General features: G+C 47.4%; 1 protein-coding gene across 7 annotated transcripts in view; it reads right to left on the bottom strand.

Annotated features, from left to right (window-relative positions):
- The window catches only part of TOM1L2 (target of myb1 like 2 membrane trafficking protein), a 107604-nt gene that overhangs the window by 10898 nt on the left and 70006 nt on the right, over positions 1–26700 (bottom strand). For 4 of the 7 annotated variants that reach the window (XM_068243552.1, XM_068243549.1, XM_068243550.1 and 1 more), the window contains exons 7-12: positions 25488–25604; positions 24497–24630; positions 21465–21510; positions 20755–20878; positions 12853–12970; positions 9618–9693 (exon numbers count right to left, since the gene is read on the bottom strand). In XM_068243552.1, coding sequence (XP_068099653.1) covers positions 9618–9693; positions 12853–12970; positions 20755–20878; positions 21465–21510; positions 24497–24630; positions 25488–25604 — 615 coding nt within the window. Of the gene's footprint in view, positions 1–4916; positions 4983–9617; positions 9694–12852; positions 12971–20754; positions 20879–21464; positions 21511–24496; positions 24631–25487; positions 25605–26700 lie in introns of all 7 variants that reach the window. The other 3 variants (XR_011022627.1, XM_068243547.1, XM_068243546.1) reach the window with 1 other exon arrangement.

The raw sequence follows: 26700 nt of genomic DNA on the forward strand, positions 1-26700 counted from the left end.
AGCTCAAGCGTTAGGGAGGGTTCACACCTACGTCCGCGGGAAACAAGAGCGGTTTTCCCAGGACGATTTTATGTTCGTAATGTGTGTTTAACACTCGACGGCTTTGGGTGCAGTGTTGTCTTCTAACTCCGACACTCGGCTATTTCTAGATCGGCTTTGATGGACTTCTCCATCTGGAATAGGCAACTATTGTTGGCTCCACCTTATGTATAATATTGTGCTTGATAAAGGGATAATGAAGGCCCGAAACAGACTGGCATCTGTATCGAAATATTGGAACACTTCTTTATCAAAAGGCATTTTACGGCACAGAACTGATACATGGTTTGTTAGTCCACCATAGGGGTGTGGATCCCAGAGCAGGACTCCTTTGACAGAGTAAACCAGCTTAATTATCTCTACGGAGTACCTCTCGAAGGGCTGGTGCACACCAGAGCGGTTCTGGAGCGTTTTTAAAAACGCTTAGAGATAGAAAACTACTTGGGTAATGTATTTCAATGGGCTGGTGCACACCAGAGCAGGTCGTTTTTTCCACAAACGCAAACTCGGGGGCTGCAGCATTTTTTAGATTTCCGAGGCGTTTCTGCCTCCATGTAAAGTATAGGAAAGTGGAAAACCGCTCTGAAAAACGCTAGATCAGAGCGGTTTTCATAGCGTTTCTGTTCAGTAACAGGCTTTACTATAACAATATATGAAATCTGTTACACAAAAACGCTCCAAACAACGCTAGGCATGTTTAGAAAACCTCTCTAAACATGCAGAGAATCGCTCTGAAAATCTGCTTCAAAAACCTCCAGCGTTTAGCGAATCTGCGAGAGGTTTTGGTGTGCACTGGCCCTCAGAGAGAACACTAAATTTTATTCTGAGACTAGAACTGGTGTTAGGGACAAGTGTCTAGGTTTAGGCATTAGGAAACAGTTAATATCAGGGGGTTGTAATAAGAAACGAGGAAGTAATAAACGGAAGGGGGGGTGGGGTTTGGGGTTAAGCTCGAGGAAGGCGCTTGTTGGGGGGGGGGATGTTTGGCGTCAGGGAGGGGTTATGGTTGGGGGTTACAGTTGTTGTAAAGCGAATACATATGCGGGTTGGATAGGACCAGGTGTCTGCAGGGTTGGGCAATTGACAGGGGGAGGCACTGAGACCACAGAGAAAACACAGCTGCATGCAAACCAAAAATAGAAGTAACTGTTTCTCTCTGGTTAAAGGACAGAGCATGATAATTATGTTCTACCACAATATAAATACCAATGGCCTCGCTCACGGTGCACTACATATCTCTGCATGCATCTATAGTGATGACAGGAAAGTCCCCGGGGCGGGGAGAATGGCGCGTTGAGTCCATGTAGCAGGATGATGTTTATAAGGCCCATTACATCTCACACGTGTCGGGGACTTTAGACCGGCGTCCAGTCACTGGGACAATATCACTCAGCAGGTAAACATTGGCTGACGCGGCACACGGGAATTTGACCTCGTATTGAACTTGTACAACGCAGACAGGCCTCTAATAACCTAAGCTTTGTGCCCTACAGTAACATGGACGGAAAAAAACCTTACAGGAGAGGCTTACAAAGTAAATACTCAGTAAAGGAAACCGACAATAGGACGAATATGAAAAAGGCCATCTCTTCTTCCTTTTAACAAACGACAGCTAAATGTCTGGCCGTCATCCTGATCCTTGGTGGTTTCTGTAGTGCCTAAAACTGAAGGCTCAAAGCTTGCTACTTCCTCATGGTGGGACCTGGGCAACGACAAGTAAGGGATTGCTTGTTGGGGTGGGGACTCTGTGGCCAGAGCCGCTACGGTAGCCAGGAAGGCCTGACAGGAACCCTGAACAGGATGGCTAAAGGGACACTAAGACTGTGTGGAGCTGCAGGTCTCTCATCAGAAGCCTCCTTGGCTGGTGGATAAAGGAATGCTGGCCAGATATAGCAAGTACTGGGGTAACCCGGGGCTGACCAAAAGATAACACTGCAATGGAAGTGGCGTTCCAAAGGCTAAGGGAAGCAGGGGCGTTGCTAGGATCCTAAGAGATCTGGGGCATTTTTTGGGCACTGCAGCCAGAAAATAGGTGTGTCCATACACCAGGATGTGGGTGTGGTCATGGGTGGAGCCAAATTTACATGAACTTAACAGTCTAAGTAGGCCTGCCCAGCAAAATGTTGGATGAAGCCCGTCTAGCGTAGCAGAAGTGCGCTGTTTGCGTATCTCTGCAGTAGCCGCTGGAGAGATACGTAGAGGGCGCACCTCTCCTGCGCAGCCCGGCTCCGACTGACGGAACAGCGGGGAGCCGTTTCTCGTAGTTGCAGACAGCGGAGGACGGCGGCATGGGAGCAATCCGTGCGTATGGGGCTGGAGGAAGCCCCAGGTATGTATAAAAGCTTTTCTTTATTTCATCTCTGGTTCCCTTTAAACATAACTAGGCAGCAGTGTTCTCCCCAGGCTCTTTTTGCCGGGTGCTCCCCCCGGCTAGTTTTGGTGAGCACCCGGCTGTCATTGGCTCCCCTCCTCCTATTCTGTAAGCAGAGTTGCACACAGAAGCATTCTCTCATCTCGCCCCACCCGGCTACTTTTTCATGCCACCCGGCTTGAAAAAATTTCTGAGGAGAACACTGAGGAAGGTTATCTGGCAGTTCCCTCATAGCATTCTTTGACCTTATAGTGGACCCCCACCCATGTTCCCATGGGCCTTCAACAACTCCCAGCATACCCCCCATAGAAGAATCACAGCTCCCTGCATGCTACCATAAAGCATTACCTGCGCTCAGCATGGCACCACACCACCCAGCATACCCGCCATTGAGGCAGCACAGCTGACTCTGCCTGGGGGAGATCCGGGGCACCTCAGAGAAGATTCGGGGCACGTGCCACTGATCTTTGGGGCTAGCGACGCCCCTGATGGGAAGGAACCACGGAAAGGTAAATCAATGTGCCTGGAAGCTTTTGTTGGCTGCCTCACCACCAGGATCAGGAGGCCAATAACCAGCACACCTTACATCATATTACTGAAACATGCAAACGGAAGACATTTCTTTCACCACATCGGATTGCCCTGATTGAATCTGCCACTTATACTTTCCTAGTAGTTCAGGGACAGCATGAGGCGGGTATTCTGTTCTACCACACATAGACAGCCATATTATACATTACTGCTGCCACCTGCAGGCTGAAGAGAGGCATAACATTGTCATCGTTCTGCAGTATACATTCATGGCCTACAATAGGCCCTATGGCAGAGGTGGGCAAACTTTCTTAGGATAGGGGCATGGCTACTGCAGCTCTCCGTCCGCCTCCCTCCAGACAGAAAGATGGCAGGGACCTCCAATCCAATCGCACACTCTCCAAAAGCAATCTCCATGGTCACGGCAACATCATGTGACACGCTGGTACGTAACGACAACGGGTCACATGATGCTGCCATTGCCATGGAGATCACCACTGAAGAGAGTGATTGGGCGAGTTACTTTTCTAGTAGGTGCTCTGCATGTATTCTTAGGACGGCAGGGGAGAGAAGGGGAGAGGAGCGAAAGCAGGTCGGCTTCATGTCGGCCACGGGCCCTTCGTTTGCCCATGGCTGCCCTATGGTATAAAAGACACTAAAATAGGGGTGGAGGTGTCTAATGCATAAAAAAGGCTAATAAAGCTGATGATCTTATAAACAGAGAGGTAATCTTACATATCTTAAAGAATTTGGACCAGTCTATTAAAAAAAAAGGAGCATTTGAGAACATAAAATTGACAACGCGTTGTGCGGGTGTTTGACTGTTTCCTCGGGTCAGTGAAAAAAAAGGTGTTTTAACTGCTATGGCTGTGTAGTGAGCAGGAGAGACTTGCTGCTTTAACTGCTATGGCTGTGTAGTGAGCAGGAGAGACTTGCTGCTTTAACTGCTATGGCTGTGTAGTGAGCAGGAGAGGCTTGCTGCTTTAACGGTTATGGCTGTGTAATGAGCAGGAGAGGCTTGCTGCTTTAACTGCTATGGCTGTGTAGTGAGCAGGAGAGGCTTGCTGCTTTAACGGCTATGGCTGTGTAGTGAGCAGGAGAGGCTTGCTGCTTTAACTGCTATGGCTGTGTAGTGAGCAGGAGAGGCTTGCTGCTTTAACTGCTATGGCTGTGTAGTGAGCAGGAGAGGCTTGTTGCTTTAACTGCTATGGCTGTGTAGTGAGCAGGAGAGGCTTTCTGCTTTAACTGCTATGGCTGTGTAGTGAGCAGGAGAGGCTTGTTGCTTTAACTGCTATGGCTGTGTAGTGAGCAGGAGAGACTTGCTGCTTTAACTGCTACGGCTGCGTAGTGAGCAGGAGAGGCTTGCTGACCTTTTTTCAGTAGACTGTAGTCCAAATTCTTCAAGATAGGTAATATTACCCCTCTGTTTAGAAGATCATCAGCTTATTAGCCTATCTTTATGCATTGGGCGTCTCCAGCCCTGTGTTAGTGTCTTGTCATACCTCTTTAGAGGTGATAGGTTTTTATCTCGTCCTAAAGAACATCCGGAGTGCAACCGACCAGTTCCTGTCACAGACCTGGAAAACCCAGCGGGGATGGTTAATTCCCGGCCTTCTCAGAAAGTGGTGGCAAGGATTTGTGAGTAAATACATCCTTAGCAATTTGCCTTCCTGAATCTTACAGGATTCTGCTCCATTGGGCTCCTGGTCTCCTTTTGTCTTTTAGATGAGCCTGAGGTTGTTACAATCACGGGAACCTTCAGCATAAGCCATGGTATAGAGGGGGGGTGTTTGGTTGGAGAAATTAATTGCTCTGGTTGAATGGAGTATGGCCACCTGTACATTGGCTACAGTTTCGTCTGCCCCTGTCTTGATAGTTTTGCTGGCTGCTGCGGATGTTGGTCAGTAAGACGCCACATAGGAGGAGTCAGGTGGTTACTGGGGGGGCGGGTACTAGCGCCTGATAGGCTGCTCACCATTCCTTGAGTAATGAGCCACTGGTCTATGGGCTCCAGGTTTGAGCTGCCAGCTCTCCCTCTCCTCTGGACGAGGCCCAAACCGTTCCCAGCACAGAGAAGGAAAGGAACGCAGAGAGACACAGAGAAGACATTATAAGGAGGCACTAAAAGTCCCAGCATGCTTTGCAAATCATCTGACGACATCACAATGCTCTGCGGAGATGCTAGAAAACAGGACCACCTAAATACACCATACGCCTGCAGCTTTAAATGTCAGAATTCTTTCTGTTGTCTCACAGAGCCCCTCCCTAACTCCTCCCCATACACATACTGCACTATAAGCTGTCTCACATAGCCACTCCCTAACACCCCCCATACAATACCTGTACTATAAGCTGTCTCACAGGGCCCCTCCCTAACTCCTCCCCATACACATACTGCACTATAAGCTGTCTCACATAGCCACTCCCTAACACCCCCCATACAATACCTGTACTATAAGCTGTCTCACAGAGCCACTCCCCAACGCCTCCCCATACAATACCTGTACTATAAGCTGTCTCACAGGGCCCCTCCCTAACGCCTCCCCATACAATACCTGTACTATAAGCTGTCTCACAGAGCCACTCCCTAACGCCTCCCCATACAATACCTGTAGTATAAGCTGTCTCACAGGGCCCCTCCCTAACTCCGCCCCATACACACTCTGTACTACAAGCTGTTGTCTCAGAGCCCCTCCCTAACTCCTCCCCATACACATACTGCACTATAAGCTGTCTCACATAGCCACTCCCTAACTCCTCCCCATACAATACCTGTACTACAAGCTGTCTCACAGAGCCACTCCCTAACGCCTCCCCATACAATACCTGTACTATAAGCTGTCTCACAGGGCCACTCCCTAACTCCTCCCCATACAATACCTGTACTACAAGCTGTCTCACAGAGCCACTCCCTAACGCCTCCCCATACAATACCTGTACTATAAGCTGTCTCACAGGGCCACTCCCTAACTCCTCCCCATACAATACCTGTACTACAAGCTGTCTCACAGAGCCACTCCCTAACGCCTCCCCATACAATACCTGTACTATAAGCTGTCTCACAGGGCCACTCCCTAACTCCTCCCATACAATACCTGTACTACAAGGTGTCTCACAGAGCCACTCCCTAACTCCTCCCCATACACACTCTGCACTACAAGCTGTCTCACAGAGCCCCTCCCTAACTCCTCCCCATACACACTGCACTACAAGCTGTTGTCTCAGAGCCTCTCCCTAACTCCTCCCCATACACTCTGTACTACAAGCTGTTGTCTCAGAGCCCCTCCCTAGCTCCTCCCCATACACTCTGTACTACAAACTGTTGTCTCAGAGCCCCTCCCTAGCTCCTCCCCATACACTCTGTACTACAAGCTGTTGTCTCAGAGCCCCTCCCTAGCTCCTCCCCATACACTCTGTACTACAAGCTGTTGTCTCAGAGCCCCTTTCTATCTCCTCCCCATACACACTCTGTACTACAAGCTGTTGTTTCAGAGCCCCTCCCTAGCTCCTCCCCATACACTCTGTACTACAAGCTGTTGTCTCAGAGCCCCTCCCTAGCTCCTCCCCATACACTCTGTACTACAAGCTGTGGTCTCAGAGCCCCTTCCTATCTCCTCCCCATACACACTCTGTACTACAAGCGGTTGTCTCAGAGCCCCTCCCTAACTCCACCCCATACACATTCTGTACTACAAGCTGTCTCACAGGGCCCCTCCCTAACTCCTCCCCCTACATACCCTGTACTGCAAGCAGTTGTCTCAGAGCCCCTCCCTAACTCCTCCCCATACACACACTGTACTACAAGCTGTTGTCTCAGATCCCCTCCCTAACTCCTCCCCATACACACTCTGTACTACAAGCTGTTGTCTCAGAGCCCCTCCCTAACTCCTCCCCATACACACACTGTACTACAAGCTGTCTCACAGGGCCCCTCCCTAACTCCTCCCCATACACACTGTACTATAAGCTGTCTCACAGAGCCACTCCCTAACTCCTCCCCAAACACACTCTGTACTATAAGCTGTCTCACAGAGCCTCTCCCTAACTCCTCCCCACACACACTCTGTACTATAAGCTGTCTCACAGAGCCCCTCCCTAACTCCTCCCCATACACACTCTGTACTATAAGCTGTCTCACAGGGCCCCTCCCTAACTCCTCCCCATACAATCCCTGAACCATAAACTGTTTCACGAAATCCCACCCTCACACAGACCCTATTAAAGGAATAAAACAGTAAGCAATTTCATTCATTATGTCATTTTCACTACAGTTACTAATTAAAGGACACCTGTCAGGAGAGGGACATGGAAGTTGCCATCTTTATTTCCTGTTAAACAATACCAGTTGCCTGGCTGTCCTGCTGATCTATTTGGCTGCAGTAGTGTCTGAATCACCCACCTGGATCAATCATGCAGCTAACCTTGTCAGAAACACCTGATATGCTGGATGCTTGTTCAGGGGCTATGGCTAAATGTTTTATGGTGGTCACTACGGTAATGATCCAACCTTTTTCATCCAATCTTACCATTTATATGAAATATAAGGGTAGGGATTAGCTTGTGAGCCCCTCTGAGGGACAGTTAGTGACATGACTATGTTCTCTGTACAGCGCTGCGTAATATGTTAACGCTATATAAATAAATAAACTGCCTAAATTATCCATTCAATCTATTCACTAGATTTACCTTTACACTACATACATTTGGTAAGATTGGATGAAAAAGATTGGATCATTTAGTGGCCACCTTTAGAGCCAGAGGATTAGCAGGGCAGCCAGGCAACTGGTATCCTCCTAATGTTTACGGTTTTTGTTGCAATATTTGTGCTGCTTGAGACTCTGCTGTACATTTCTTGGTTGTACCTATGTTCCCTGTGCTGTCTTACTGTGCTTTGTAAAGCGCTGCGGAATATGTTGGCGCTATATAAATAAATAATAATAATTGCTTAAAGGGTACCAGAGACGAAGCACCCTCATGTATTTTATCATATATATTAGTGGGAACATTAGAGAAAACACCTACCTTGCTTTCTGTTTCATTCTGCACTGCACAGCTTGTTTCTAATCAGCCCTGATAAAATCCCCGACTGAGCACTCAGTCTGGCTTTGTTCAGGAATATTTATAACTCAGTCTGTGTTCTCTCATGTCTTTTCAAGCCCAAGCCTGCCCCCTGCTGGCTCTGCTCAGGAATCATTATAGCTGAGTCATTGTAGCAAAGCCAGTCAGGGATTTTATCAGGTCTGATAAAAAGCTGTGCAGTGCAGAATGAAACAGAAAGCATGGTAGGCGTTTTCTCTAATGTTCCCACTGTTCTATATGGTAAAATACATGAGGGTGCTTTGTCTCTGGTTCATTGAGATGGCAGCCTCAATTTTCCTCTTGTTACAGGTCCTCTTGAAGTGAGGGTGTGTATTTAGCCCAGCTTACATCTGCCGTGCCACGTGTGTAGTGAGGGTGGCAGGATGGGCTGTAATAAATTTTACATCAATTTTAAGAAACCCGGGAACATTTTTTTCCTCGATCTTTCGCTTGCAGACAAGTTATTCTATCCACTAATGAGCTGATAGTGGCAAATACTACACCCCCGATCCCAGCATGGCCTGAGGGAGCAGAGTGCAATGTCTCTTCACAATCAGAAACTGCAAGTACAGAAATCACAGATAAACTACACTACACTCCTGATAGTAACACTCCCCTGCCTTCTCCTCACTGTATACAGTCTATTTCCAAGCAGCTGCTAGTACTGCCACACAGTGGTGAAGAGGGGTACTGCTGCCTTCATTTATCTCTCAGCCTTGAACATAATCTCTCAACAGTTTATCAAGATCCACTGCTAACTGCAAGGCACCGGGAGTAATGGAAAGCTACGTAATTATTAACTACGTGAAAAATGTAAATATTGTTCAGATGGCAATGGTTTGTAATCAACAGTAGGTTGGCGTGGTCTAGCAAATATTCAGCAGCAGCTGGGTGTGGCCTGGGTTATAATCAGCAGTAGGTGGGAGTGGTCTGGCTAATCAGCAGTAGCTGGGTGTGGTCTGCCTAATCAGCAGTAGGTAGGCATGGCTTGGTTAATAAGCAGCACTTGGGTGTGGTTAGGTTAATCAGCAGTAGGTCTGTGTGGGCTGGCTAATCAGCAGTAGGTGGGTGTGGTCTGGCTAATCAGCAGTAGCTGGGTGTGGTCTGGCTAATCAGCAGTAGCTGGGTGTGGTCTGGCTAATCAGCAGTAGCTGGGAGTAGTCTGGCTAATAATCAGCAGTAGGTAGGCATGGCTTGGTTAATAAGCAGCACTTGGGTGTGGTTAGGTTAATCAGCAGTAGGTCTGTGTGGGCTGGCTAATCAGCAGTAGGTGGGTGTGGTCTGGCTAATAATCAGCAGTAGGTGGGTGTGGCCTGGCTAATCAGCAGTAGCTGGGTGTGGTCTGGCTAATCAGCAGTAGCTGGGAGTAGTCTGGCTAATAATCAGCAGTAGGTGGGCATGGCCTGGCTAATAAGCAGTAGCTGGGAGTGGTCTGGCTAAAAATCAGCAGTAGGTCGGTGTTGCCAGGCTAATAAGCAGTAGCTGGGTGTGGTCTGACTAATCAGCAGTAGGTGGGTGTGGCCTGGCTAGGCAGTACATAATATTGGGTTCTTGTCCTTGGTAAGTGAAGCAGAGGTGATGAGAGTGGGCTACCTACCCCTCCGGTGTTCTGCTGCCGGACATCCAGAGCTGATGCCAGCCCACCCAAAGCCTGCGGGTCTTCATAGGTAACGCTGAAATACAGAACACAGAGAAGAACACCAGTCAGGCATTAGCAATGCTAGAAACACAGCTATCAATCACCGATACTCCTCACACAGCGTTAGTTCACCAACACTTTAATGTGAGAGGGATATGGAGGCTGCCATATTTATTTCCTTTTAAGTAATGCCAGTTGCCTGGCTGTCTTGCTGATCCTCTGGCTTCTATATGTTTAGCCATAGCCCCTGAACAAGCATGCAGAAGATCAGGTGTTTATGACATTGTCAGATCTGACAAGATTAGCTTCATGATTGTTTATGGTGTCTGATTCAGACACTACTGCATCCAAATAAATCAGCAGGACTGCCAGGCAACTGGTATGGTTTAAAAGGAAATAAATATGGCAGCCTCCATGTACCTCATATTAGTGGTTTACCTATATCCTCTCAGCGGATAGTAAAGGCCACCATACTTGCAGTGAAAGTCATGTGACATGAATATCTTACTGAGGTCATGTGACAGTCTGTCAGTAAGATAAATGCCCAACAACAGCCCCATCTACAGTGAAAAGGATTCGACCGGTCAACAAAAGTTTAGGATATGGGGGTCTAACCAACACAATGGTGTATTATCCACATCCATAATGGTGTTCCACCACATTCTTAGCAATCCTCATATAGGCAAAGTATATACACTTGCAGGCAATAGTCATGAAACCAATTTGTATTTGCAAAAGTATTTTCTAGTTTTCATTTATTAAAGCAAAAAGTTTTACACTTAAAGTGAACCAGAGACGAAGCACCCTCATGTATTTTACCATATATATCAGTGGGAACAGTAGAGAAAACACCTACCCTGCTCTCGGTTTCATTTTTAACTGTTCAGCTTGCTTCTAATCAGCCCTGATAAAATCCCCGACTGAGCATTCAGTCTGGCTTTGCTCAGGAATGTTTATACCGTAGCTGAGTCTGTGTTCTCTGATGGCTTTTCAAGCCCAAGCCTGCCCCCTTGTGGCTCTGCTCAAGAATCATTATAGCTGAGTCTTTATAGCAAAGCCAGACTGAATGTTCAGTCGGGGAATTTATCAGGGCTGATTAGAAGCAAGCTGAACAGTTAAAAATGAAACAGAGAGCAAGGTAGGTGTTTTCTCTAATGTTCCCACTGATCTATGGGGTAAATACATGAGGGTGCTTCGTCTCTGGTTCACTTTAAGATCAAGAGTTGTTGCCTAAAAAAAAAAAAAAAAACGCAGCATGCTACGCTATATAAAAACTCAACTAACGCCAGATTAATATTTTCACAAACCTCCCTCTGAAAGCGAAATGCACACAATTTCAAAGAAATGTTGATCGGATTCATTTTTTTACTGAATGTGTTTATTATAGAAAAGAAATCTCAAATGTGTAACTTTTTAATAACAGAAAAATAGAAAAGATTTTTGAAAATACAAACTGGTTTCTTGACTACTGCTTTTAAGTGTATATCCTTTGGTTACATGAAGGTCTAACCGACACGGCCAATCTCTGTACTCTCCTGTGCAACGTCACCAGTCATGTGACTGCACCGCCGCACTGTGTACCGCTGCAAAAACATTGGACGTTTTATCAGACCACAGTCCCTGTGGTAATCTCACACATTCGTTTGTAAAATTCATCTTATGATAAAATACGACTAGTGAAAATGTCCACGCCCCACTGCAAGTTTGTCCGAGAGCAGTGTTCTCCCCGGAATATTTTTCCAGCCGGGTGGCATGAAAAAGTAGCCGAGTGGGGCGAGATGAAGGAATGCCGGGCTGGTGCTTCTGTGTGGAAAACTGCTTATAGCAGAGGAGGAGGTGAGCAGATAACAGCCGGGTGGTCACAAAACTAGCCGGGTGGAGCGCTCGGCTAAAATAGCCTGAGGAGAACACTGGAGAGGATTGCGCATAAGTCTGCCCACAACTCACACAACGGTAGAGCTCCCTGTACAGGTTACATCTAGTGTGACCTGTAAAATTCAGTTAAAAAACAAATAACTGTTTTGGAAAAAAATACGAAAATTAAAAAAAAAGAAAGCAAGAAAAGACCACACAATACGCTTGTTGCATAACGGTGACCATATAAATAGATTTTCCCATTCAATTTCTTGCAGATTCAATCGCTGATCAAATTAGATTGGAATCAATCAATGTTTGATCGATCAATCGATTGGACAGGACAGAAAATCTAGGTGGATCAGGGGCGGGGAGATTACATGATTAGGAGTCAATCGGCATAGTTCCTGATCAGTTCATGGCTTATCTATAAGAGGACAATCTACACGAAAAAAGCGCTTGAAGATTAAGATGAATTTAACGCATTCTAAAGTTGTCCTTTAAAGGGGCCCATACACTCAGCCGATTTTCTGGCCGACCGATCGATCCTGATCGATCGTTTGCAAATCGGTTGGCTAATCGACCGATCGATGGCTGATTTCAATGGATTTCCATCGAACTGGCAGGGTGGAAAATTTAGGTCGATCTGATGAGATTGCTTATCAGTTTGCATTGGTCTTAATGGAAATCTGATGGCAAAAAAATGCCATCAGATCGAATTTCAATAGATTTCAAACTGAAATCTATTGGAATTCTATCCTGGTAAAAAAAGTTCTAAAAACGCATCAGATAGATCATCAGATGCATTTCTTATCTATCTGCTGCCAATCTGACGAGTGTATGGGCACCTTAAAGAGACTCTGTAACAAATTTTTCAGCCTTAGTTCTTCTATCCTATAAGTTCCTATGCCTGTTCTAATCTGCTCTGGCTTACTGCAGTCTTTCCTAACTGCACTGTCTCTGTAATAAATCAATGTATCTTTCCTCTGTCCTGTTTGTCGGGCTAAAGCTTGATTTTGTGGAATGTGCAGGGCTGCTTGTGATTGGTAGAAGCGATACACGCCCTCTGCAGGCCCCCTGCACACACTGAATGACTCACACACTATGCTTAGCTGAGCCTATTAGAAGCTGGTTAGTTTGTTTGTAAACACTGCCTAAAACTGTTAATTACAAGCCAGGATTGCAGCAGAGAGTGGCAGAAACAGCACAGAGGGGCACAGGAGAAAATAATGAATAGAATGGTATGATTTTTATTGTAAGAATATTAGAGTACAGATTCTCTTTAAGAGTGATCTGTGCATTTGGAGGAAATGATGCAGATTAGGATAATAAGTCTCACTTTTTCCTCTGGTCGGCCAGGGAGTTGGTCCTCGTCTGGGCAAACATATCGAAGTCATCCCGTGGATTGGTGGCTGGGAGGGTAGTGAGTGTGGAGCTCACGCTATTCGTTCCCATATCTGTAACACAAGAGCAAATTCAAAACGAATTAAAATGTATTTGATCCTTTGTGGCTTGGATTTTATCTAGTGCTCTCCCTGTTCCCCTATTAGTGATCTTAGCACACAGCTTGCTGGTGTGTCCGCATGGTACATAAGTAGATATTAGCAGCTCCCTTACACTGTAATGTATTCGCAGCTCCCTTACACTGAATGCATTCAGCGCATCAAAACCTATCTAAGGAATAGAAGCACATATCCTTACCGTCCTTCCTGGGTGCATCTAACTAATCCTGTAAGGCTTACAGATTCTATCACTGGGATCGAATCTGCTGCCAATCGTTCGCGCTACACGACGAATTTCAATCCATTCCGTCCGATCCCGTCGATCGCGCCGTGCGGAAAATAACCGTCGATCGCCCGCGGGTAAAGAGCGCATCGCTAGCGGCGTTCGAGTGCCTGACGACCGACGCAATAGAGCTGCAATACATTACCTGCTCCACCGGCGCGAGTCCCGGGTCTCCGCTCTTCTTCTCAGCTCTGGTCTTCGGCATGCTTCCCTTCTTCCTGTCCCGGCAGGAAGTTTAAACAGTAGAGGGCGCTCTACTGTTTAAACTTCCCCCAGACAGGAAGAAGGGAAGCATGCCGGAGACCAGACCAGACCAGAGCGGAGAAGAAGAGCGGAGACCCGGGAGTCGCGCCGGCGGAGCAGGTAATGTATGCGGCGGGGGGGGGGGGGGAAGCGGCGGCAGCAGCACCACCACCACAGATTGTGAACGGTTTCAGGCTGAAATCGGTTCACAATCTGTTTGCAGTAAAGGTGGCCATACGATCCCTCTCTGATTAGATTCGATCAGAGAGGGATCTGTCTGTTGGTCGAATCTGATGGCAAATCGACCAGTGTATGGCTACCTTTTGGATATGTGCTCCTATTCCTTAGATAGGTTTTGATGCGCTGAATGCATGCGTGTTTGTGCTATACATGTTACAGGGCCAGAGTAAGGACACATACGACACTGGGCTACCTCTACGCGGTGTATGTGACTACGCAAGAGACTATATTCTTGTAACGAAGATACCAGCTTTTAGCTTAGCTGTAGGGACAGCATTGATTGCTGCATGATTTTTGTAAGCGGATTCGCATGCGGATTAGCCTGAGGGTGCGGAGGTTCATTTTGTATTTGCTGTAAAACAAGAGCAGGCATTGGTGGAAATCACAGAGAGCCAATCACAGGCAGGCATTGGTAAGGATCTGATTGTCACCTATGACACGGTGAGCTTTTACCCTAATGGGGGGCTTTTTTGTTCTTTTAATTGAAGGGTTATTGTACTTATATTCAAACAGGAAGTTTAACCCAGGACTGAACTTCATCCCCATCAGCAGCTGATACCCTCTTTCCCATGAGAAATCTTTACCTTTTCTCTAATAGTTCATCAGGGGGCGCTGTATGGCTGATATTGTGCTGAAACCCCTCCCACAGTGTGATGTCAGGACCATGGTGCTGACAGTTTCCTATCTGTAAACTTTTTGCATTCTGGGAAATAACAGCTGTTTCCAGCTGCCAAGCAAGAAGTATCTCCCTCTGTGCGCAATATAGATCAATCTTTTAGCCCATCACAGATGGCGGGCTAGAGGCATGACATTCTTATTATTTGGGGGTTTGTGGGGGTGGGAACATATACCGGCCACACTACTTACAAAGGGAGGGGGAAAGGAGCAGAAAATTGCTGCACTTGGGGACCAAGAGGGTTAATACCAGCTTAATAGTCAAATATTGTGTTCAATGGGAGTGAGAGGGGTGATGGGAGGGAACATCGTGGTAAGCCCGCCCCTTCCTGTCTGAAAATATGACTTGAAGTGAATGTTAAGGTAAAAATAAGAAAAAAACAAGATACTCAAAGATGGAGAGGGAAGGCTCTGGGTCCTATAGAGCCTTCTCCTTCCTCCTACAGTCCCCGCGTCCCAGCGATGTCACCCTGTAAGCAGTACCCGCCCGATCTGTTGAATACTGCACTCTGCCACCGTGGGAGGCTTTGGAAGTCTTGGGGAGCCTGAGTACTTGCCAAGACAGACGTCTCGTAATGCACATGCGTGAGCGCCCTCTCTCACCTATGTACAGTACAGAGCCACGTGTCTTTGGGAGCACTCGGGCTCCTGAAGACTTACGAAGACTTCCGTGGCCATGGATGCACACTGGGGGTACATCGCTGGAATGAGGAAACCGGAAAGGCTCTACAGGACACAGACTTAGGTGAGTATCTGTTTCTTGTTTTTTAGCACTTAAAGAGACTCGGAGACGGAAGAAAGTACACCTCTGATACTTACCGAGGGCTTCCTCCCGCATAATAAAGGTATCTAAGTCCCACGCTGTCCACCCGCAGTCTGCTGATCACCTGCGGTGATCTCCGTTACTGGGCTCAGTTGATACCAGTCAGGGTCTACTGCGCACACGCAGATCTCCCGTGCATGCGCAGTAGACCCGGGCTGACATCACTGAGCCCAGTAATGGAGCTCACTGCATGTTTATGGGGCGGGAGGAAGCTCCGGGTAAGTATCAGAGCTGTACTTTCTTTCGTGTCTGAGTCTCTTTAACATTAGCTTTAACCACTCTATCTACAAGTCAGTAGATATATGCCCTTTGTGCCCTCATCTAAGCCACGAGTCAATAGATATACGTCTTGTAGCAGAAGCAGTGCTGTGCAGGGTTGGGCTGGCTCCTGTGCACATTTCTGGCACTATCTGATGCAGCACTAATTGGTGAAGGGGAATATATGTTTCCTGAGCTAATGAGATTGATTTTTACCATTAAAAATACCTTTTCTCATTTCATAGTGAAAAATACACTCTGTAGCATTATTTCAGAATCAAATTTCTTCACCATAAATTGTGACAGGAACATAATCTAAGTTTTGTGATAAGCGGTAAGAATAAGCAAACAAAATTTGTGTTTTTCATCTACAGTAGCACTTTTTATTTTGGTAAAACTGAGATATAATGTGTTTTTTCTATTTCTTTCCTTGTTTTCCCATTAAAATTCATAGAAAACAAAACTGTTCCAGGGAAAAAAATGGCATACAATGAAACCCTAGTTTGTCTTGAAAAAAACAATATATATTTCATTTCTGTGTCCTAAGTAGGGATAAAGTTATTTCTGACTAGCTGGTTGCCCGGGTATGTATTTGGCTAGTGTTAGCGCTGTCCACTTTTTCTAATCCTAACACACAATTACTCAATAATGACCTAGTTTGTGAGCTTTGCGGTCTTTGGCATCAATAATTGGCATTGAAATGAAATAAATCTAATTGGCTGTGGCTCCACTCCTTTGAAAATCAATAGGTGAATTTTGATTGGCTTTTGTAGGCTCCACCCACTTTTCTGAATGTTAATCCCAGTCACCCAGTGACCAACTGTACAAAGTTTAAGAACCCTGCCATTGACAGACAGTGTAAGAATGGCTGCAGTTTACATTCTGGCAGTGAAATTTGTATTTTTCTCCACCCACTGATGTCCTGATGTTTCCCGGGTATGTATTTGGCTGCTGTTGGCTGTGGCCACTTTTTCTAACCCTAACACAATTGTCAATAGTCATTGACCAAGTTTGTGAGATTTGTGGTCTTTGGCATTAATAATTTGCATTGAAATGAAACACATCTGATTCGCTGTTTGTGGCCCCACCCCTTTTCTAAATATTTAACCCCAGTCACCCAATGATCAACTGTACCAGGTTTGAGGCTTGTGCCATTTACAGTGCAAAAATGGCAGCAATTAAATATTTGCCTTGAAAATCAATAGCTGAATTGTGATTGTTTTTTGTAGGCTCCACCCACTTTTCTGAATATTAATCCCAGTCACCCAGTGACCAACTGTGCAAAGTTTTAGAACCCTACAATTAATAGTGTAAGAATGGCTGCAGTTTACATTTTCCCAGTGAAATTTGTGTTTGTCTCCGCCCACTGAAGACTCGGCATTGCCCAGGTATGTATTTGGCTGGTGTTGGCTCCGCCCACTTTTTCTAACCCTAACACACAATTACTTAATGACCAAGTTTGTGAGCTTTGCGGTCTTTGGCATCAATAATTTGCATTGAAATAAAATAAATCTGATTGGCTGTGGCTCCACCCCTTTTCTGAATTTGAACCCCAATCACCCAATGGCCAACTGTACCAGGTACAGGTGATTAACAGTGCAAGAATGGCATCAATTAAATATTCCCCTTAAAGATTAATAGGTGGAATTTGATTGGCTTTTGTAGGCTCCACCCACTTTTCTGAATATTAATCTCAGTCACCCAGTGACCAACTGTGCAAAGTTTGAGAACCCTACCATTAATAGTGTAAGAATTGCTGCAGTTTACATTTTCTCAGTGAAATTTGCATTTATCTCCGCCTACTGATGACCCAGCATTGCCCAGGTATGTATTTGGCTGGTGTTGGCTGCGCCCACTTTTCCTAACCCTAACACCCATTTACTCAATTATTCAATGACCAAGTTTGTGAGCTTTGCGGTCTTTGGCATCAACAACCTGCATTAAAATGAAACAAATCAGATTGGCTGTTTGGGGCTCCACCCCCTTATATAAATTTAAACCCCAGTCACGCAATGATCAATTGTACCAGGTTTGAGGCTTGTGCCATTAACAGTGCAAGAATGGCAGCAATGTAAATATTCCCCTGAAAAATCAATAGGTAATTTTTGTTTGTTTTTTGTAGGCTCCACCCACTTTTCAGAATATTAACCCCAGTCACCCAGTAACCAACTGTGCAAAGTTTGAGAACCCTACCATTAACAGTGTAAGAATGGCTGCTGTTTACATTTCCCCAGTAAAATTTGTATTGGTCTCTGCCCACTTATGACCCGGCGTTGCCCGCTTATGTATTTGGCTGGTGTTGGCTGTGCCCACTTTCCTAACCCTAACACACAATTAATCAATTACTCAATTACCAAGTTTGTGAGCTTTGCAGTGTTTGGCAACAATAATTTGCATTGGAATGAAACAAATCTGATTGGCTATATGTGGCTCCACCCCCTTTCTGAAATTGAACCCCAGTCACCCAATGATCAACTGTACCAGGTTTGAGGCTTGTGCCATTAACAGTGCAAGAATGGCAGAAATGTAATATTCCCCTTGAAAATCAATAGGTGAATTTTGATTGGCTTTTATAGGCTCCAACCACTTTTCTGAATAATAATCCCAGTCACCCAACGACCAACTGTGCAAAGTTTGAGAACCCTACCATTAACCATAGTGTAAGAAAAACTAAAGTTTGCTTTCTTAAAACAGAAAGAATTTGCGATAATTCAGGTTGGAGTGAGCTGGAGATGTCTCCCAGTGCATCACTGCTGAATATATGCAAATTAACCATTCTACCCTTAGACGCTAAACACTCCTCCAGAACTGCTGGAATGCAATGATGTGTCAGCTTGTTAATTTGTACAGAGCCATAATAATCCAACACGCATACAGACTGTTTTGGATTGTTTGATCCTCATCAGGGCATGGCATGGATTACGTTGGCTCTATGCAGTTGGGCTTGTAACACCGAGAGGTACAGACTAACCAGCAAGCTCATGGTGACCCAGAACTCATTGGAGTGTGTGAGGGACTACAATGGTCCTAAAAGCCCCCTTACTAAGATGTTAAGAAAAACTAAAGTTTGCTTTCTTAAAACAGAATTTGCGATAATTCAGGTTGGAGTGAGCTGGAGATGTCTCCCAGTGCATCACTGCTGAATATATGCAAATTAACCATTCTACCCTTAGAAGCTAAACACACCTCCAGTGTAACAGTGTAAGAATGGCTGCAGTTTACATTTTCCAGTATTTGTCTCTTTTTGGTTATGGGAATAAAAAGTATCCTATACTTTATTCCAGGTAATGTACTATGTGTGTGCCAAATTTTATTCAAATCCGTTCAGCCGTTTTTGCGTGATCGAGTAACAAACATCCGAACGTTCCCATTTATTATATTAGTAGTATTAAATAAGGACAAAGCTAAACTGTCAAAACTGCTCTGGTCAATAAGTGGGAAAAAAGGTCTGGATGCCAAATGGTTAAACAAACTACCTTAGGTAGCTCTGCCTTGGATCAGGTATACTTTACTATTCAGCAATTACACAGGCGACTGCCGGGGTCGGTGCATTTCATGTACTACCAGGATCCACGGCTTCACACACTGACAGGAATGGCAGCGGTCATCTCAATGCGATTACTGTCAGTTGCGGTCGCACCTCTTCGATTCATATTTTCCAAGAAGCTGCATTTAGCTTGTAGCGTCGGCTGTATTTGTGGTTCCGGATCCACCTTAAAATGTACCAACAAACAGATGGGAAACTGTCAAACGCTTTTCACCTCAGTAGAGGAAACGAGCCACTGGCACCTGGCCGCCATCCACCTAACACCTTCCTAAGTTTAGCGGCAAATACGTTGTATGGATTTATTTATTTACTGCCATGTATCCCCCTTTCTTATTTCTCTGCTTCAAACACAATAGGGGAATGATAGCTGAGCGAGTTGTGCGCCCCCTCCTACACTGCGCCCTGAGGCTGGAGCCTCTCCCGCCTCGGCCTCGGCCCTGTGCCCCTCCTACACTGCGCCCTGAGGCTGGAGCCTCTATTGCCTCGGCCCCGCCCTCCCTCCTACACTGCACCCTGAGGCTGGAGCCTCTCTTGCCTCTGCCCGGCCCTGCGCCCCCTCCTACACTGCACCCTGAGCCTGTAGCCTCTCCCGCCTCGGCCCTGTGCCCCTCCTACACTGCGCCCTGAGGCTGGAGCCTCTATTGCCTCTGCCTCGGCCCCACCCTGCGCCCCTCCTACACTGCACCCTGAGGCTGGAGCCTCTCTTGCCTCTGCCCAGCCCTGCGCCCCCTCTTACACTGCGCCCTGAGGCTGGAGCCTCTCTTGCCTCTGCCTCGTCTTGCGCCCCCCTCCTACTCTGCGCCCTGAGGCTGGAGCCTCTCTTGCCTCTGCCCCACCCTGCTCCCCCCTCCTACTCTGCGCCCTGAGGCTGGAGCCTCTCTCACCTCTGCCACGGCCCTGCCCCCTACTACACTGCGCCCTGAGGCTGGAGCCTCTCTCACCTCTGCCTCGGCCCTGTCCCCTACTACACTGCGCCCTGAGGCTGGAGCCTCTCTCACCTCTGCCCTGCCCCCTACTACACTGCGCCCTGAGGCTGGAGCCTCTGTCACCTCTGCCTCGGCCCTGCCCCCTACTACACTGCGCCCTAAGGCTGGAGCCTCTCTCGCCTCTGCCTCGGCCCTGTCCCCTACTACACTGCGCCCTGAGGCTGGAGCCTCTCTCGCCTCTGCCTCGGCCCTGTCCCCTACTACACTGCGCCCTGAGGCTGGAGCCTCTCTCGCCTCTGCCTCGGCCCTGCCCCCTACTACACTGCGCCCTAAGGCTGGAGCCTCTCTCGCCTCTGCCTCGGCCCTGTCCCCTACTACACTGCGCCCTGAGGCTGGAGCCTCTCTCTCGCCTCTGCCCTGCCCCCTACTACACTGCGCCCTAAGGCTGGAGCCTCTCTCGCCTCTGCCTCGGCCCTGCCCCCTACTACACTGCGCCCTAAGGCTGGAGCCTCTCTCGCCTCTGCCTCGGCCCTGCCCCCTACTACACTGCGCCCTGAGGCTGGAACCTCTCTCGCCTCTGCCTCGGCCCTGCCCTCTCCTACACTGCGCCCTGAGGCTGGAGCCTCTCTCGCCTCTGCCTCGGCCCGGCCCTGCCAGTTGACACAGTCATATTGGATCAGTCACCTGACTAGCGCACACAATGTGGCCCCTCACCACCATCAGACTGAGGGTGTTAATAATTACCAAGTCCTCCGAGCTGGGACGTTAGCGTTGCTGGGGTCGTAGTATTTCCCACCATTGGGCTGACCACAGCGGGGGATCCGGGGCCCAGGTCTATCAGGTTGTCCTCAGTGACCTCGCTCAGCACCTGTGAGATCACATGACCAGAAGAAATGGATTAATGGACCAGAAAACACTATAACTTCTTAAACGCACTACTGAAATACATTCATAAAAAGTGGCTCCATTTCCCTACATAACCACAGAGCTTGTACATTTGTATGTCATGTTTCTGCTGGGAGCAATAGGCTGTTGGCTTTTTACCAGTGCCTATAAGTCTATACATCACATCCACATCAACCCTTAAGCAACCAATTTAGAAGCTTGCAAGTGCTCCAGGCCAATTTTAGCTTTTAGTACATTTATTATTTGTTACATTTCCCTGCTTATAATTAGTGCTGCTGTAATGTGTATTTATGGCCACTTGTCACTAGAGGGCAGTGTGAGACAATACCAGAGGACTTCTGTTTTCAGTTTCTATATTTTCTGCTAGTAGAGAGACATCAAAGCATTCCAAGAAGAGGTCAAAAGCAGCACACTTTCTCAAAGATAACTCTACTGAAGCCACTAATGGGTTAATAACTAGTTGCTATGAATGCTTAGAGTGACTGCTGTAACTACAGCTTGAAAAAGCTTTGTGCATGAAAAAATAGTTTATGATAATCGAGGCTTACCCCATTAGTGTTCTGTGCGGTGCGTCCTGTTCTGTAGCGTTCAAACCTGAAAAAAAATACAGATATTGGTCAAGGTAGCAGTTATCAGGTAAACCCAATCTCATCAGTGTCACTAGACTATGATCTTTAACATTCATAGTATGCCTGAAGTAACACGATGAAATAAACATAGGTATATATAATGCTAGCCCTACTAAGAAATTCTCTGAAGTCCCTTTCTGGTTTCCTTTAAGCAAAATTAAAGGAATACTGTAGGGAGTCAGGGGAAAAATGAGTTGAACTTACCCGGGGCTTCTAATGCCCCCCCGCAGACACTCTGTGCCCGCGCAGCCACTCCCCGATGCTCCGCCCCCCGCAGACATCCTGTGTCCGCGCAGCCACTCACCGATGCTCCGGCCTCGCCTCCGGTTCACTTCTGGAATTTCTGACTTTAAAGTCGGAAAACCACTGCGCCTGTGTTGCCGTTACCTCGCTCCCACTGATGTGCAGGCCCAGTATGGTCTGGGCCTGCGCAGTATGCTTCTGGTGATGTCAGTGGGAGCGAGGACATGGCAACGCAGGCGCAGTGGTTTTCAGACTTTAAAGTCTAAAATTCCATGTAAGGAGCATCAGTGAGTGGCTACGCGGGCACAGGATGCCTGCGGGGACCATTAGAAGCCCCGGATAAGTTTAATTCATTTTCCCCCGACTCCCCTACAGTATTTCTTTAAAAAAAAAAAACCTGAGATGATATCTATACAAAAGAGCTTGTCAAATTTAGTCCATTTTCCAAATAGAAGCTAAAACAGGTGAGAAACAATGAAATAAGGATTCTGATGAGGTTATACAGCAGGAAAGTTCAGACAGTCAATATATCTGCTTATTTTTCAACTTAAAATAAGTATTTGGCAGTTGCAGCGAGAGAGTCTCATAACGTGATAAGTATTTGAATTCTGTACTGAATGCAGAATGTACTGATGTCTTGCTGATGTTTTGTTTTAGGAGAAACAGTAGGTTTGCCCCCAGCAGAGAGGAAAGGTTTCTCGATATTTAAGTTGTAGTTAGAAGCCTATAGAGTAGAAAAGGTTTTGATAGTGTTTTTTTCTGTAAATATTGTAAGTAGCCTGTACAGCATAAACCCTGGAGTTCGCAGCGCTGTCTCCAGACTTGCTTTGCACTGTACTTGTTGCAGAAAGTAAAAAGCACCCGCTGCCTTGGTTCCCATCTGCAGCCAGACCGTGTAGTGTAGTGTATACTCTGAAGGACCGCTGAGGTCCGGCTGTAGCCTGGAGAAGATGCATTACTCCCATAGGCTATATAGGAATGCATCCACCTGCCCAGGATTAGTCCGTGTTCTTGTAAAATGGACATTTTTAGTTAACGGCTAGTATTTTATACACAGGACACCAACCACGGAATATGGAGGCCGTCAGGCTGGACTGGGACACTAACCAGGGAATATGGAGGACATCAGGTTGGACTGGGACACTAACCAGGGAATATTATGGAGGACATCAGGCTGGACTGGGACACTAACCAGGGAATATGAAGGAAGTCAGGCTGGACTGGGCCACTAACCAGGGAATATGGAGGCCGTCCAGCTGGACTGGGACACTAGCCAGGGAATATGGAGGACATCAGGTTGGACTGGGACACTAACCAGGGAATATGGAGGACATCAGGCTGGATTGGGACACTAACCAGGGAATATGGAGGACGTCAGGCTGGACTGGGACACTAACCAGGGAATATGGAGGACGTCAGGCTGGACTGGGACACTAACCAGGGAATATGGAGGACGTCAGGCTGGACTGGGACACTAACCAGGGAATATGGAGGACGTCAGGCTGGACTGGGACACTAACCAGGGAATATGGAGGACGTCAGGCTGGACTGGGACACTAACCAGGGAATATGGAGGACGTCAGGCTGGACTGGGACACTAACCAGGGAATATGGAGGACGTCAGGCTGGACTGGGACACTAACCAGGGAATATGGAGGACGTCAGGCTGGACTGGGACACTAACCAGGGAATATGGAGGACGTCAGGCTGGACTGGGACACTAACCAGGGAATATGGAGGACGTCAGGCTGGACTGGGACACTAACCAGGGAATATTATGGAGGACATCAGGCTGGACTGGGACACAAACCAGGGAATATGAAGGAAGTCAGGTTCGCTAACCAGGGAATATGGAGGACATCAGGCTGGACTGGGACACTAACCAGGGAATATTATGGAGGACATCAGGCTGGACTGGTGACACAAACCAGGGAATATGGAGGACATCAGGCTGGACTGGTGACACAAACCAGGGAATATGGAGGACATCAGGCTAGACTGGGACACTAACCAGGGAATATGGAGGACGTCAGGCTGGACCGGGACAATAACCAAGGAATATGGAGGACGTCAGGCTGGACTGGGACACTAACCAGGGAATATGGAGGACGTCAGGCTGGACCGGGACACTAACCAGGGAATATCAAGGATGTCAGGCTGGACTGGGACACTAACCAGGGAATATGGAGGATGTCAGGCTGGACCGGGACACTAACCAGGGAATATGGAGGATGTAAGGCTGGACTGGGACACTAACCAGGGAATATAGAGGATGTAAGGCTGGACTGGGACACTAACCAGGGAATATGGAGGACGTCAGGCTGGACTGGGACACTAACCAGGGAACATGGAGGACGTCAGGCTGGACTGGGACACTAACCAGGGAATATGGAGGATGTCAGGCTGGACCGGGACACTAACCAGGGTATATGGAGGATGTCAGGCTGGACCGGGACACTAACCAGGGTATATGGAGGACGTCAGGCTGGACCGGGACACTAACCAGGAAACATGGAGGACGTCCGGCTGGACTGGGACACTAACCAGGGAATATGGAGGACGTCCGGCTGGACTGGGCCACTAACCAGGGAATATGGAGGATGTCAGGCTGGACTGGGACACTAACCAGGGAATATGGAGGACGTCCGGCTGGACTGGGACACTAACCAGGAAACATGGAGGACGTCAGGCTGGACTGGGACACTAACCTCTCATATCGCAGGAACACATTGTTGAGGTCATCATTAACATGCAGCAGTTCTTCTGTCACCTCCTCATTGGACACTCGAGAGATCAGCTCCACGATCCTCTGCTGCATGGCTCTGCAGGTCCGGTTCAAGTCCTAAAGACACCAACACACAACTGTCAACTTCATAACGGCATCCAGTATAAACCAATGTCAGCTTCAAATGTAACAAGAATGCACATCTCTAATGCCTGGTACATACCATGCAATTTTCAGTCAGATGGGTTGAATAAATAATTTCCAACAGGTCTGATCTGATTTCTGATAATTTTTCTGATTGAAAAAGTGATCAGAAGTGATTGGAAAATTGATCAGAAAAATGTTCAGAAATCAGATCGGATCTGATGGAAATGATCTATTCGACCTGTTTGTCTGACGTAAAATTGCATGGTGTGTAGCAGGCATAACTGTTTTCTCCAGGGCAGCAATGACTAGTGTTGCAAACTACGGTACGTAATGAGCATGTAACCAGATAAACTTCAGCGCTGTGTGGTACACTTCAATTATCACTCCATCACCAACACCCTTCAAAGTGCAGGCTTGCCGTTTCCAAAAAGACCCAGATTATAAAGGTCTAAGCGTATGTCTGGTCACCGTAACGATCAGAACTTCTCATGGTCATCCTCAAACTTCATAGTTCAGAGTGTCAGCTCCCTCCTTCATACAGCACAGATGCTCCCAGCATAGAAGTAATGATACCAAAAAACAGATCTAAGTGTTTTCCGTTTTAAAAGCAAACACTTTGGTGTTTAAAAGCTGACACTCTGAACTCTCAATTCAAGTGTCCTTTAAATAGAAAATAAGAATGTGAGACTGCGGGAACATTCTATGCATCATTACAGCTACACATACAGTTAATTATCTCATACATTTATTTGCAGTTCAGGTTTGCTTTAAGGTGCAGCCCTGCTTTCTTCTTCCCGCCTCTCAGGGGGTAATCTGGCATAACTTACCTGTAGAAGTTCCAGATCGGAGGCATCCTCCTGCCCGGGCGTCATCTCTGTCAGCATCTCAGACATGACTTTAGTGTTTCCACGAACAATATCCAGTTCACTCCTCAGACGGCCAATCTATGGAGAAAGCAGAAAGGAGGAGCGGAGGTCATGTGACGGGAGCAGAGAGGAGGAGCTGAGGTCACATTATGGGTTCAGAGAGGAGGAGCTGAGGTCACATGACGGCAGCAGAAAGGAGGAGCTGAGGTCACGTGACAGGAGCAGACAGGAGGAACTGAGGTCATGTGATGGGAGCAGAGGAGGAGCTGAGGTCATGTGATGGGAGCAGAGAGGAGGAGCTGAGGTCATGTGATGGGAGCAGAGAGGAGGAGCTGAAGTCACGTGACAGGAGCAGAGAGGAGGAGCTAAGGTCATGTGACGGGAGCAGAGGAGGAGGAGCTGAGGTCATGTGATGGGAGCAGAGAGGAGGAGCTGAGGTCATGTGATGGAAGCAGAGGAGGAGGAGCTGAGGTCATGTGATGGAAGCAGAGGAGGAGGAGCTGAGGTCATGTGATGGGAGCAGAGAGGAGGAGCTGAGGTCATGTGATGGGAGCAGAGAGGAGGAGCTGAGGTCATGTGATGGGAGCAGAGAGGAGGAGCTGAGGTCATGTGATGGGAGCAGAGAGGAGGAGCTGAGGTCATGTGATGGGAGCAGAGAGGAGGAGCTGAGGTCATGTGATGGGAGCAGAGAGGAGGAGCTGAGGTCATGTGATGGGAGCAGAGAGGAGGACCTGAGGTCAGGTGATGGGAGCAGAGAGGAGGACCTGAGGTCACATGACGGGAGCAAAAAGGAGGACCTGAGGTCACGTGTTTTAAACCATTCCATTGTTGCCCTGGCTTTATGTTTAGGGTCGTTGTGCTGCTGGAAGGTGAACCTCCGCCCCAGTCTCAAGTGTTTTGCAGTCTCCAAGAGATTTTCTTCCAAGATTGCACTGTATTTGGCTCCATCAATCTTCCCATCAACTCTGACCAGCTTCTCTGTCCCTGTTGAAGAGAAGCACCCCCTGAACATGATGCTGCCACCACCATATTTGACAGTGGGGATGGTCTGTTCAGAGTGATGTACAGCGTTAGTTTTCCGCTACACATAGCGTTTTGCAGTTTGGCCAAAAAGTTTCATTTTGGTCTCATCTGACCGGAGCACCTTCTTCCACATGGTTGCTGTGTCCCCCAC

This window comes from Hyperolius riggenbachi, chromosome 7 (genome assembly GCF_040937935.1).
Source record: "Hyperolius riggenbachi isolate aHypRig1 chromosome 7, aHypRig1.pri, whole genome shotgun sequence".
In the NCBI taxonomy this organism is placed as follows: Eukaryota; Metazoa; Chordata; class Amphibia; order Anura; family Hyperoliidae; genus Hyperolius; species Hyperolius riggenbachi.